At 42.1% G+C, this 14,387-nt stretch overlaps 1 protein-coding gene across 1 annotated transcript in view; it reads left to right on the top strand.

The window, feature by feature from the left end:
- Positions 1–3,234: 3,234 nt before the first annotated feature.
- GSG1L (GSG1 like) overlaps positions 3,235–14,387 on the top strand; it is a 49,228-nt gene continuing 38,075 nt past the window's right edge. Inside the window, 1 exon segment of the mRNA XM_015877310.3 lies at positions 3,235–4,045. Within this exon segment, the coding sequence (XP_015732796.2) occupies positions 3,745–4,045 (301 nt within the window). The 5' untranslated portion in view covers positions 3,235–3,744.

Here is a 14,387-nt window from a genome sequence, read left to right on the forward strand (position 1 = left end):
ACATCCTCCAATGAAAGAGGGTAAGAAATAATCTGCTCTCTGACCTCAAGGAGATCTCTGGGGAAAACGGTGCCAAGACATTCCATATGACAATTTTTTTCAGGAGAAAGCATGCTTTTAGATCTAATCTTGGTGGTTAAAATACCTATACTTTGCTATGTCTTACCTACTGAATCAAGGTAATTGTAGTTGGAAAGCAATAAAAAAAAACCCTGTTGATTATACTGTTTGTTTTTTTATGAGACCTTTCTGTTGAGACTTCTGAAGGTCTTTGCTAATATAATGTCAGAAAAGATTTTTATCTGCTCAGATCAGGAAAAAGTTCCTGAGCAGCTTTGTTGGGCTTGACTCAGTGCCACAAAGTGCACGAGAGACACATCCTTAGTGAAAAGTCAAAAGTTAAACTGAAGACTATGATAACTCATTTTGCCACAGTAAAACAGCAAGAAAAGGATGAATTATTCTGATATCTAGGCTAAAGGAAGAAAATCCTGTCTGGAAAAGGAGAATTTGATGCAGAGGAAAAGAGATCAGCTACTTGGAGGGGTCCATCCCAAGGTGGAAAGAAGTGAGAAGCCCAGTCCAGTGACTGCTGAAAAAGATATTTACAAACACATGGGAAAAGCTCAGGAGGATGGACCTGTAAGAAATGAGAAGCTGATGAAAAGCTGTAGCTTCTTTCAACTATTGATTTAGAAACAGCATATAATCCCATGTAGTTGACAGTGCTAAACTAAACTAAGCACGTCAAGCACCTCCCACCCCCCAACTTCATTAGGGGACCCAAAAGTCCTCTTATTCTATTGAATGTTTCTTTTTTTTCAACTAGTGAAAAACATCCTCACTGAAACATTTCCTTTGCAAACACTATGATTAATTTAAATTCCCTGCAAAATTCTTTTTGTGCTCAAGAAAATACTAAGCAATAACAATTTGCACTGTAGGAAATAGTAAAGCAAAAGGAAGATATCTATTACTCACAAAGGCAGTTGTACTTACAACATCTGATAAGAACTATTGCTGCAAAAAGGATTTTTAAAGTTCTTGTGGCCACAATATAAAAACTACTTCTCCATAGCATTCAAACCCTTCTGCTTTACTATGCAAGATAATACCACATAAATACAATTTAATCCAGGCATCTGAACTGCTTTCTGTAACATATGTATGACCTTTCCATTTTTATACACACCAGATCTGATAAACAGAGATTATATAAAGAGGAATCATTTGAGCTTTACTGCGTGAGTGTAGCAAAGATTGTTTTCCCCTTTTTTTAGGCGATCCTAACATCCAGTGGAGTCTAACAATTAGTGAGGAACTGACTTCTGTCAGTGGTTGGAAGGTTCCCTGACTGTGAGCATGCTTTACTTTGTGCCGAATACTTCCAATTCTCAAGGCTTTAAAAGCTCTGTATCACAAATCACAAAAGAAACCAAACCTCTTCTTTATTTTGATTTCCTTTTTTTTTCTTCCATACTGTCCCTGTGTTTCTTCTCAGCGGACCCGTCTGCCCAAAACAAGAAAAAAGGTGAGAAACAGAAATATCTGCTAGGATTAAGAGTAAAAACAAAATCTTGAAAGCATTTAGAACAAAAGTTACCACAGTAAACCAAACTCTTGGATGCCCAGTTCCCTGGGAGAAGAAACAGCGTCCAAAAGTTGATGCTGGGATCAGAAAACACAGGTGATAGAGCAGCAGACAGAGGAGATTGGTGAGAAAAGGTCTGTAAGGATGTGTGTTCACACTTGGAAAAGTGTGATGAGTCAGGTGCTGACAACCACTTGGAAGATAATCCTGCAGAGCACTAGCTATCCCATGAAGGTGTGCTGTCAAACTTTAAGGTACACTGTTTCCCTAAGCAGCTGGCATGTCTTAGAATGCAGAAATGTCTAAATTCATTGCTAAGTGAAATGCCCCGTAATATAAAAATAATTGAAGTAATAATCCTGCGGTCATCTAAATAACCATCATTTGTATTTCTTACATGCAGTTGATAATAATGTTGATTATTTGGCTTTGTGATGACATACTCAAAGGGCTGGAGGGGCACGGTGCAATTATCATACCATCACAGAACTGTTAAGGTTGGAAAAGACCACTAAGATCAACCCCATCCCAACATGTCCCTCATTGCCACGCACCCTTCTGAACACCTCTAGGGATGATGACTCCACCACCTCTCTGGGCACAACTTAAGGCCATCACATCTCATCCTACCAGTTACCCAGGAGCACAAACCAACCCCCACCTCACCACAGCCTCCTTTCAGGAGTTGTAGGGAGCAATAACATCTCCCATGAGCTCCCTGAAGACTAAACAACCCCATTCCCTCAGCTGCTCCCCATCAGACTTGTGCTCCAGGCACCTCATAGCACCACTGCCCATCTCTGGGCACACTCCAGGGCCTCAGTGTCTTTCTTGAAGTGAGGGTCCCAAAATTACCACTGCACAGAAGCACTCCTCCAGCACAGGACACTGAAATAAAAGAAGATCTGGTGCTGAGGAAGCAGTTGTAGATGACAAGATGGCAAGAGAGGGCAAAGCGAAGTCCGCTAAGGCAAGGAATTATCTGCTCTACCAAGCATTACCTTTGCAGATTTGACGTCATAACTGTTCTCACAGAGCAGCATCTCTTAAGGACTTCCTACATTATTTTTAAGAGAACAAGGCTGGAGCCCAGTGATTCTGTATAAAGGACCCCCCAGGGTCCTTGCAGGGTGGAAGGAAGGGTCACTCAATCCAAAGACCAGCAAGTAAATGCAAACTTCCTCACCACAGATAATTGTGCTCATCTATGGAGCACACAAAAACAGCATGACAAACATCACCAGCCTCAGTGCTTGGGTACAGGGTCTGTGCCCTATGCACACAGACCATGCTCACAGCACATCAACCAGCAGCGTCCTACAGACCCATTTCACTTGGTATTGTGACAGACATCACTTCTACTTATTACATACTTTAAAATTCGAATTCCTCTGGGGCTTTGATGACCTCCAGAGCAAACCCTGATAGACAGAGAATTACACTGCCATACCCATAGCAAAATCAGCCTTTCAATTTGTTCCTCATCAGCTTAGAATAGAAAAGCCAAAGCATTATTCCATCCCCTCCTTCTCCCGGTCACATCCCTGCCAGGCTGGTACACGACCAACGCATTTCGCAGCCACACTGATCCCTTTGGGAAGGAAGGTGTGACTCTGCCCCAGTCCTGCTCAGCCGTCAGCATGATGCAGTCTCCTCCGAGGGATGCTCAGGAGCGCGGTGGCACAGCATCTGTCCCTGTCGCCCGGCTCCTGCTGAGCATCCCCTGTCTCTCCGTGCTGGAAGAGAACAGCGAGTCCTGCAGCCTGCAGGTGTCTCCCAGCAGAGGAAGCTGCAGAGCCCCTGGGGATCATGTGTGGTACCCGAGCAGATGTTGACTTGCTCTCGGTGCTCTTGGTGAGACAGACCCTCTCTGATCCTCTCACTGCCTGCAAGAGGACGGCCGCACTCCGGCGCCTGCAGCTGCTCCTTTAACATACAAAGGCAGGATTTCAAGTGAAGAGAAGAATGGGAGTCTGGCTGCAGCGTTTCCTTCGCTGCTACAACAGCAGATTGGAAGAAACTGAGAGTTTCGGTGCCTGGAAAACTGGATTCTGAATCGTGAGAGGCTTTGAAACACCACCCCCGCCCCCCAAATAAAACAAAAACCTTTGACTTCTTCTCTCAGCAGGAGGGGGAGGGAGGGCGGATTTACCATGAAGACAAATCGAAGATGCAGAGCCCTGCTAGCAGTGAGTCTGAATCTGATGGCTCTCCTCTTCTCTACAACAGCTTTTATCACGACCCACTGGTGTGAGGGCACGCAGAGGGTCCCCAAGCCGAGCTGTGGGAAAGAGAAGAAGACAAACTGCCTCAACTACAGTGGGAATGAGACTGCCAATGAGACAAACCAGAATGTGGTTCATTACAGCTGGGAGACGGGAGATGACCGCTTCCTTTTCAGGTATTTCCATACTGGGATCTGGTACTCCTGTGAGGAAAATATCAACGCTGCTGGTAAGTGTAAAACAACTTCCTTCCAGCTTGTGTTGTTTTGTGTTTGGCTCAGTGTAATGAACACACAGACAAGCTGTTCTGTGCTGTAGCTAACACAGATTTTGCCCTGCAGAGAGAGGCAGAATTTTAACAGTTGTTCGTTGAAACACAACCTGTTCCAAACGAGAGCAGAAATTTGCTTGTTTACCTGCTGGCTGATGCAGGGTCTAAGCTTTGTGTGCTATCCCCCTTAGCGGGCACTGCAGCTGGGCACTGCTCAGAGCTTCGCCTCCCAGAGCTGCTCCATGCAGCGCACTAAAGGCACCGGCTGTTAGTTGTTATGGAGATTCTGACATTTACCCTATCGGATTGAGATTGCCCCCTAAATAACCCAAAGGGCAGTGGTCTGAATGACGGGAAAAGCGCAGCGCTCCCGATTTTTATCAGGCTGTAGCCTAGAGTTCCTCTTTTCTAAGTAAATGAGCGCTCGGATCCTTCCTGGTGTCTAGATTATACACGGTATATACTGGAGCAGAGAAAAGGTAGTTAAAGGGCAGAACTGGGCACAGAAAAGCTCATTTCTGTTGGCTGCTCAGCCATTTACTTACTGAGAACCACTAGAGAAGACGGCTTCAGTTTATCAGTGAATTCATTTCCCTTTCTGTACCCTGGAATTTACCAACAAATAAAACACTGGAGGATGGATGGAAGGCAGTCCTGCTTCCAGAGTTCTCAAAGCTCACATCCAGACTCGGATGTGAAGGAGCTGTCCTGCCATTACCCAAAGAGTGAATCAAGAGCAGCTCACCACTGTGGGGAGAGGAGAACAGCACATCATCCCATCACTACCCTGTGAGCATCTGCTATACAGCGGGGCAAACTTAGTGAGCAGCTCACAGTCCACTTCATCCCAAGGCGATGGTGAACACTCACTGGTAGTTTGGGGTTAGCACTTCAAGTTGGCCATTACAACTCAATTTGATGTAAGAAAAAAGAAGCTGAGGAACTCCAGCCTTCAGAGTGTCAACAAGTGACCCCATGCTAAAATAAGAGCACCAAAGTAACCCTTTTGGCATTATGGGGAGGGGGGGGGAAGAAAAAGGAACATTTTTCTTATGGATTTGGAAATAAACTCAGGCCACAGCAGACTATGTGAGTAGTTTAAGATCCCCCAACATTATAAGCATCTTGTTGTTTTTATATCACAGACAAACATGCCTGATTCCTTGCGGATATTGCAAGCTTTCCAAGCCAAGCTTTATGTTTAGCATAACCTGTGACAATGGGGCTCTAATCTGAAACCTGAATTATCTGTGGGCAAAGAGAAATATGGTGATCAGTTCTGTGTTGAGTAAACAAAGCCATGCTGTAGTGAGTGATTTTAGGAGGTGGCTGAAAGCCAGCTTTAGAAAGTTGTGGTGAAAGCAGGAGAGAGGTTTGTTTCTCCTCTCCAGCACACCACCACAGCAGCCTCATCATGGATGTTTTATCTTACTTATAACACTAACTTGGTGAAAAGAACTTTTCAACTAGCAGATAAGGAGCAGGCAACCTTTAGAATCCAACCAGGTATAAGGTTATGTTGGCTTAGACAAACAGTTGCTTTGTTTGGGTTTTACAATAGATTTTCTGGTAAAGACAGGAACGGTGTGATGGACACAGATCTGAATTTGGCCCATAAGAGTGTCAACACATGAAAGGTCTTCATCCAGACTTAGTGGTCTCGGCCTGTGGTCATTGCTTATACATACAGTCCCTCTGCTCAATACATCTGCAAGTAAACAATTCCATAGGTTTACTGCACTGCTCACAGTACATTTTTTGACCACAGTTCTGTAAGTATTGCAAGTCACCATGTCATCAATAAACACCCTTGGATGCCAGGAGAATGCCAAGAATATGCCACTTATCATACAGAAAATCGTAGTATTAAATCCATCCAAATCAGTACCTAAAAGGCACCACATACTTCTGATACTGTTTTTCTTAAAGCTTTACAAACACAATACTGAAAGTGACTGCATAGGAAATTTATCAACCCCTAATCATCTTTGAGGTCCTTTGCTGGACTCTCTCTGGAACTTCCCTGTCTTTCTTGAACCGAAGTGCATAGGACACAGTGCTCCAGTACGGCTTCACCATGGCAGAGCAGAGGGGGAGGATTACCCCCTCAACCTGCTGGCCACGCTCTTTTTAATGCACTCCAGGATATCATTGGCCTTCCTGGACACAAGAACACACTGTTGACTCATGGTCAACCTGTTGTCCATCAGTAAACCCAAGTTGTTCTCTGCAGAACTCCTCTTCAGCAGAACTCTCTCAGCCTCTTATCAGAAGGTTCAATTCCAGTCAGTTCTCCATCCAATTCTTGGTCTTTCTGAATGGCAAGATGTCCAAGATTCTCACACAATCCACATACTGAATGCATAATTACCAGCATATTCCATTTAGCCGAAGTGCTGTTCCTAACAGGTCTTGTATGTCTACTGTGCTGCTAACAGTGTTATCCAGTGTCTTGGAGACCCTTCACCCCATGTTTCAATAACACTATACACTAAGAACTGTTCTGAACAACCTACATGGGACATTCTCATAAACATAATGCTTGCTTAACAGTCTTCTTTTAGCCCACTTTTGATGTCATCAACAGCCACTAGCTAGGCAGAGTCCTTTCAGTAACCGCTCCATAACTTTACACCAGTCAGTATACAGTACATATGGCCACAGACTACAGGGAGTACCATCCCTACAGCTCCTAACCTTTCCCTGAACACTCACTGCAGATGTCTGAATGAATCCCACCGGCAGTGCCAGTAATTGTCTGTGTTGTTGTGATACCGTCAAAACAAAAATGGTTTGAGTTTCTTTCCACTGCTTATTCAAAACATCTGCTTAAATTCCAGATGTAGGGCTGCAAAAACATGCCTGTATGGAGACCAGCAAAGTGAGCCCTCCTCTCGTTCCTAGGTTTCACTAACATCTCTAACAGATGTTGAATGTTTGTGATTATTTCTGAAATATTTTGTGAACATAAAGTTTATTTTTATCCAGCATCCTCAGGTCTGCTACAGAATCTGAAAAACATTTTGGACCTGAGAAATAACATTTTTGAATTCTCTCTGGGAAAAGAGGCACTTGAGCAGATATATCCCTCCTGTAGTTGAATCCTGTAACTACTTAGCACAGCTTCTGACTCAAAAGTATGCTGAATTCCAACCTCCTTGAAGGAGGATGGTGGTTCTCCTTTCCAGAGTGGGTTCAATGCTTTGGATACCAAACAAGTGAAGAAAACTGTATTTCTAGTCTTGTTTTGCATTACTGGAATCCTATTTCAAAAGCAAGATGTGTTGTGCCACCAGATATCCATTAGCACTCTTCAAAGAGTAAATCATTGAACGGTTTGTGTTGGGATCATCTACTTCTAATCCCGCTGCCACAAATAGGGTTACCAGCAACTCTACAAGACATGAGATCAGGCTGCCCAGGACCCCATCCAGACTTGAACACCACCAGGGCTGGAGCACAGGAGAGTAGAACTGACCTGATATACAAAGATGCATCAAAGTGGACCACAAATATAGCCACTAAAAGCATAGAATCCCATCTGCGGAAGGAGCCAGAGAAATGGAGAGGGGCATCCTGCAGTATTGAATAAATCTGTAACATATGAAGACAAAAGCTCGCCATACATTTTTGCAGCATGAAGTATAGAAACAGCACTGCTTCACCCTTCTCTCTCCAACAACATGATAATAAGAATATGTGACTCACCATAGGCAGCTGTCCAGGGCAAAAGTACCTGTGAATAAATAATTAAAAAGCAAGGGGAATTGGGAAATCTTATTGCATTATGAAAAATGTAATATAATTGGTATAACTGAAACCTGGTGGGTCTATTCACAACTGGAACGTAAAAATTGCTAGTTACAAATTGCTTAGGAAGGAAAGAGTGGGTAAAAGAAATTGAGGAGGTTTAGCTTTGTATTAAAGAGATAATTTCCAGCGATAGAGGAACTGAACTCAGGGGGCACAGATAGTTTCCATCTGAGAATGCTGAAATAATTGGCACATGAAAATGCAGTTTTGGTAGTAATAATCTTTCATGAATCTTCACATTTCTGTATTCAGAGAGGAAGATGGGTAAAAATAATAGAGACCACCTGACTCGGCAACATTAGGACAGGTTTTAGGGAAAGCAGTCAGTACAAGGCAACAACTGGATACCGTCAAAGGTGCAATTTTATCTAAGGTAGAACTAGACAAGAGTAATGTACTAGAGCCAGCCTCTGTGGATTTTCACAAAGCATCTGATGGAATGTCCCACTGAAAATTCTTCATAGAGCTGCAGACTGCAGAGGGAATGGTAACAGCAGGTTGCTAGGTATCCACATATTTCCACAGTGGAAAACAGCCAGAGCCTCTTCAAACTGGAGAAAAAGCACAAAGCACAGAGAACTATAACAGTGATATTGATGGGGAATGACAGGGTTCAAACAAAAAATATCATTGACTTCTTCTACAATTTAAGAACGAGAGGCATAACAGATAAATAGAAATATTTCCTTCTAAAGAGTACCCTGCCATAGAATGATGTGAAGGTGAAAACTGAGGACTGCAAGCTGAGGCAATTAATATAAAAAGAGCAAAGAACACAGTGGAGATCAGATACATCAAGCAGTCCTCAGGTTTGGTCTTGAGACTGATTTGATTATAGCTGAGATTAGCAATCTACAGAAAAGAACCAGAGACACAATTAACATCATCCAGTTTCTTTAAATAAAAGTAAAACAGAAATCAAAACCAATGCAAAACCCACAGCAAACCAATGGACATTAACAAAGCAGGTGTATGTGCCTCTACTGATCAACATCATCATTACAGTCAATAGAGAGTAATGAATACTTTGAGGGGAGGTTTCAGTCTTCCTGGAGTGGGATGAACAAAGCCCTGTGATGACCTGTTCTCCTCACTGGCCAGAAAAGGAATCTGTCCAAGAAGTTGCCATTCTAACATGGGAATCTTAATCTGAAGTGAACAATCTTACTTTAAACGCACTCCTCACATACGCTGTGTCACAAAGTCTGATATTATATTGCTGTTACAAAGATTTATCTCCATAACTAAAAACATGAGCTGACATCACAGAGCAGTAAGAATAGTATTGAAGTAAATAAATCTAAAAGCATAAATTATGCAGTTCTGTGAGGTCACAAGAACTCAACGGTAGGGAAAAAGAAACAAGATGTGGGCCAGCATTTGTCTGCGAGGTGGCCGCCAGCTGCCAGAGTGCTTCAATAGAAAGTAAAAGTGTTATTCTGTGGATGAATCAGCAGCACTGTGCATTTGGTTAACACCATGAATTGTTAGGGTAAGAAAAGGGGAGTGCAGAATAGATGCACTGTGGGATTTCTAAGGTAGTTGAGAAGAGAATTTCCTTCAAGACAAGAAAAGAAAGAAGCTGTCCTCTTTAGCAGAACAAATCAAATATCAAGAGGGGCTATAATAGTACCATATAAACACATATACATATATATATATTCAAATATTGACGTAATAATGTGATTTAAGTTACTTATCACTGAGAAGAAACATGAAGATGCAAGGAGGGGCTCTCAGAAACAGAGTGCCTGGAATTCACCGCCACAGAGGGCAGTGTGAGCAAAGGAAATGACTGAAATAGTGATAGTTTTAAATTTGCAGAAAGAGCCGTGTGACAAAAGAGCAATGTTTCTGGCACGAGGAAGCTTGGAGTGAATCCTGCATAACTGATTTGTTGGTATCTTGAGGAGGTTTGAAAGAAGCCATCTTGGTCTGACTGCCTTTTGTCACACTATGTTTATATTGTATTAAATTATATAGCATCCATGCTTCAGGGTTTCCACTGGTCATTGGTAGGAGCCAAGAAAAAATAGCTGCTGGCTTGATGCACATCGTATTTTCTGGAGGGTTTTATGCCTTCTCTAAAGCATCAGAAATTGGCTACAGATGGAGATTGTGCAAGGGTGCTTTGCTGCTCTCCACATTATTACAGCTTCTCAGAATCTAATTGGTATGTCTGTTCATACACTGAACATTAAATTGATGATCTAATTTGCTATCAGAAGAGAAACCTCCTCCAGGTTAGATAACAAGGATGGTAATGGATTTTTGCCTTCTTTTAGAACAAGGGGAAAGGTCCATTTCAGGAAAGCACCTGCGACTCCTATTAACAAATGCTGAGGTTTTGCTTGTAAGGTAGGATTATGCTGGCCATAGGAATTTAACCGGTGTAATAGGAGTCCTCATAATGATTCTTGTTCTTCTTTCCCTCTTGTACATAACAGCTGTGGTTTCTGGGGTCATTGCTTTATTACAGACCTTCAGGTTTCTGTACAGTAATGGGGATGTTTTGTGGGAATTCTGGATTTGAGGTCCTCCTGATCCTGCTATACACAGGATAGCTGTATAAACATGTATCATAAATTGTGAATATAAAGATGAGGCTAGCACGGTAAATGCTGAGACTGGCAATAAAGCAAAGGGACAAGGCAAGGCACCAATCCTACCTTGCTAAATTTCTCCATCTCACAAACAAAAACTACAAACTACATCACTTTCTCCTTGAATGAGTCCATCCTCCCATCCTCGGACACTTACCCCATCAGTCTTAAAGAAGCTGTCTAGTTGCTTGTAGATGGAATAAACTTCAAAGAATTAGAAGATAAACAAACAGGTCCCATATAATATATAATTGAGACTGTTACCTCAGTAACAGTTACTGCAAAATATGATCAGATGCATTCAAGACTACAGATCAGATGGAATATCAATCACCACAATATCCTCCTGGATTTAAACTACACCATACTAATTCCTGATTTTAAGTTTTCCCTTATGTGGAATTAGCGGAGCTAAAATAGGTAAAATTAAAAATTGACTTACCTGACAGATCTCAAAGAAAGGAATTATCAGGGAGTAGGGTCACTTCTAGCATGATCCCCTGTTAATCATGCTTTGCTGTAATGTTATTCAGTATTCTTGTTGGTAATCTAAATGGTAATATAAATCTTCACTGATCTAACTTGCCAATGACTTAAAGACTACAGACGGTAGCAAATAATGAGAAGCAGATGTTTTTACTGTGGAATGACATGGCCTGTATGAATAATCACAGTCAAGCAAAAATTTACTTTAAGCTGTTCCACCTTGCACTTGGCTGCCTCATGGGGCACAGGGAGAGAAGGGCATAAGCCACGCTTACTGGGAATCGGGTTCATTCCACTATGTTCAGACTCATTAGATTTAGAGACAAAAACACCATATCATACTGTCACTCAGACTGATTTCATTCTGCGTTATCTGACCAGACCAAAGAATGTTAAATGAATTAATGCAACCCCTCTTTGCTTCCTGTGCTTTTAGTAGATACTTTAAAAGTTTAGAAAGCAAGCTAACAAAAAAGAATGATGTACTTTAAGCCTTTTAAATCACAACTCTCTTTACAGGATCAATTACTTAATCTGTCAAGGAAAGGCTTCATCTGGAGATGGTGTCTAGATGCAGGACTCCAACATATGCTAAGTTTGAGGAGGAGAAGGCGACTCCTTCCAGGATAGCGAGGCCTTGCAGAGAGATCCTGACAAAAGTAAGGGCTGGGCAATCACCAAGTGTAGGTCCCTTCCAAATTAGGATACTCTCTGGTTCTTTCTAGTGACTCATGTTCACAGCAACATGCCATGCCTTGCCATTGTAGTAACACTCTGTTCTGAATCTGTCCTTTCCTCCATTTTTAGCGCACATTAGCTTTTGATGTTTTCATTTTCTGAAGTAATCCTAACCGTGAAACAGAGTTTCCTTCTTTGCTCTCAGAGACTTTCATCTCTGCTTGCTCTGCTTATGCATTTCTGTGGCTAGGGCACAGATCCAATACGAATACTCTGGCTGGGCGTTATCTGGAGAGAAGTGCTGGCACGGTTAAAAGAGGATCCATGCTGACCCACAGCTACTAATTGGAAAGAGTGGAAGATACTCCTTTGATCTTTCCTAATCACCAGCCTGAAGGGAACTGCTAATGCAGTCACATAAGAAACTGTAGAAGACATCATGCATATATATACAGTGAGGTATATATCAGCTACATTTTCTGTCAGAAGCATTATTTCTGGTCATCCACGGTTTCCTGGAAACCTGATAGTCCCCCAGATAATGGACTCCCTGATAACTAGCACGTTTTGGCATATTTACATTAGCAAGATTACTCTTCACAGCACTTACTCACAAATGACAGCAAACGGGAAGCGGACAAAATGGCAGCTTTGCGCCCTGAGGTCCCCACAGAGCCAGTGAGTAGGAAACAACTCTGCTTTCCCATTAGCTGTCTGGAATGGCACCTTAGCATCTGGAAAGAGATGAGTTTTGTAGAGCCATTGAGGTTTCAAGCTAAGTGCAATGTTTCTGATCACAAAGGGTCAAAGTCGTCACCTCTGCAATGGACAGGTACAAATTCTCATCTTTCCATTCTTTGGTTTGAATCAAAACCATGCCCGATTTCATGCTTTCCATCTGATAAAGTCAGGTCTAACTTGAGATCAGAATCACTGAAAGCCTCTCTTGGCACCATTGTGCTCTCAAGTTCTGTTTTTCATCTACTCAAATTATGCCCATCTATATGCGTGTACACAAAGGGCCCATCAACCCATTGGGCCTTACAAAGATAGTCAGATGAGACTTGTGACTTCCATGTGTTTCAATTAGACGTGAGCATGATGAAGCAGCTTTCTTTCAGCAACTGTGAAGGATTTTCCCATCAGTCAGGGTTTTTGGTGCAGAAAACACAGTTGCCATGGCACACAGTCTGACTTAGCACAGCACGCTGTATGTTCCCTGTTCCACCTGCACCCAGTGCCCCTGCACAGCCATCTGCTGCTCCAAAGAAGAGAAAGGGAAACTGCAGCGTGCACATGCCCTCTCTGATAAGACTATTAGCATTTCATTTTGAATATGGGAATTGAGGGGGAAAAAAATGCATGACTGAAATGAGAAAAGCAGAAAGCTTAAAGAAGTGGTCTTCTGCTATAAAAGGTAGGAAGGTTTAAGAGTTTGAGTTCATTGAAAGAAACAGAAATGAGAATTGGAGCAAATTCCCACATTACTTGGAAGCAAGAGAAATGTTGACGGGCAACAGCTATAAATGAAAGCTGATGGAGTGGTAGAAAACAGTTATTTGCATAGCTCAATACATATTTGAGTGCAACTCTGTAAAAACTGGTTTGTTTTCCAGCAGAAAATATTGTTCCAGCAAAATCAACACTGTTCACAGTTGGCTTTGGAGATTAAGGCTTGATTTTCATTACGGGGGAAAAAAAGCCAGTTAAGTGCTTTGTCTGGGATAAGTTTAATCAAAATTGCAACGTTTCACTTGTTAATTAACCCGATAAACTCAGTTTCAGTGAGCTCATTAACCTATATTTTTCCTCATGTAGTATTTTAATTGACAGAAGTAGAGATGCAATCCTCATCCACTCCTTCAGACTCCTGGAGGGCTACCTCATTTTTTCAGATACACACAATGATTTCACTCTCCATAGACGACGTGGAATCTTGTTAAAATCACACAGCTCCAGATATAGTTGGAGAGACAAAGGCCTGCTAGGGCCTATTGGGAAAAAAAGGGACCTTGTCTTTCATAGGCTGGGAGCCAACGTATTTCTAAAAGGGAATGCTGTTCAAATGAAATTTAATCATTTAACAAAACTGTACTCCTGAGCTCATGAAATTTTATGCAGGGTAAGTGAACACAGACAGCTTTTTCTTGCTTTTTTTTTCCCCCCTAAGAGTTCTAATGGAGCTCCTCCATTCACCCAGAGTTACTACATTTGTCTTAAAGACAAATTATTTATCAGAATATTTTGAAACAGCATAGTTGGAAGACAAACCAGTTAGGATTTTACAGAATTGCTTTTTATATTATTGCCTTAATTGTTAATGAGGCATTTAGCGCTGACCTCTAAAGAGAGAAAGAACAAAGGACTAATAAATGTGATCCAGGATAACAACTTCTGGTCCTTGCTACTGCAACAGGTGCATTATACTCTCAGCATATTGGCACAAAGCCTGTGTTTTTTTCTGTGTGTTTTCTGCCCTCTTCCTGATTTCTAGCTCAAACCATCAGTTTATATTCTGAAGTGTATCCTGGACCAGTTCAGCCACTGTTGCATTGACCTGAAGACAGTGACTGAAACTGTGACAGGGGAGGGTAGAAATCTGAACTCTCCATCTGTGGAGTGGGAAAGGAATGAACAAACCAGACATTTTAGGGAACTCACAGAAGAAAAAGTGCATCTGTATGCTATAGTTTAGATGCAATCTACGTGCACAGCTGCAT

Source organism: Coturnix japonica, chromosome 13 (genome assembly GCF_054131305.1).
Source record: "Coturnix japonica strain WE chromosome 13, WE-NBRP24, whole genome shotgun sequence".
NCBI lineage: Eukaryota > Metazoa > Chordata > Aves > Galliformes > Phasianidae > Coturnix > Coturnix japonica.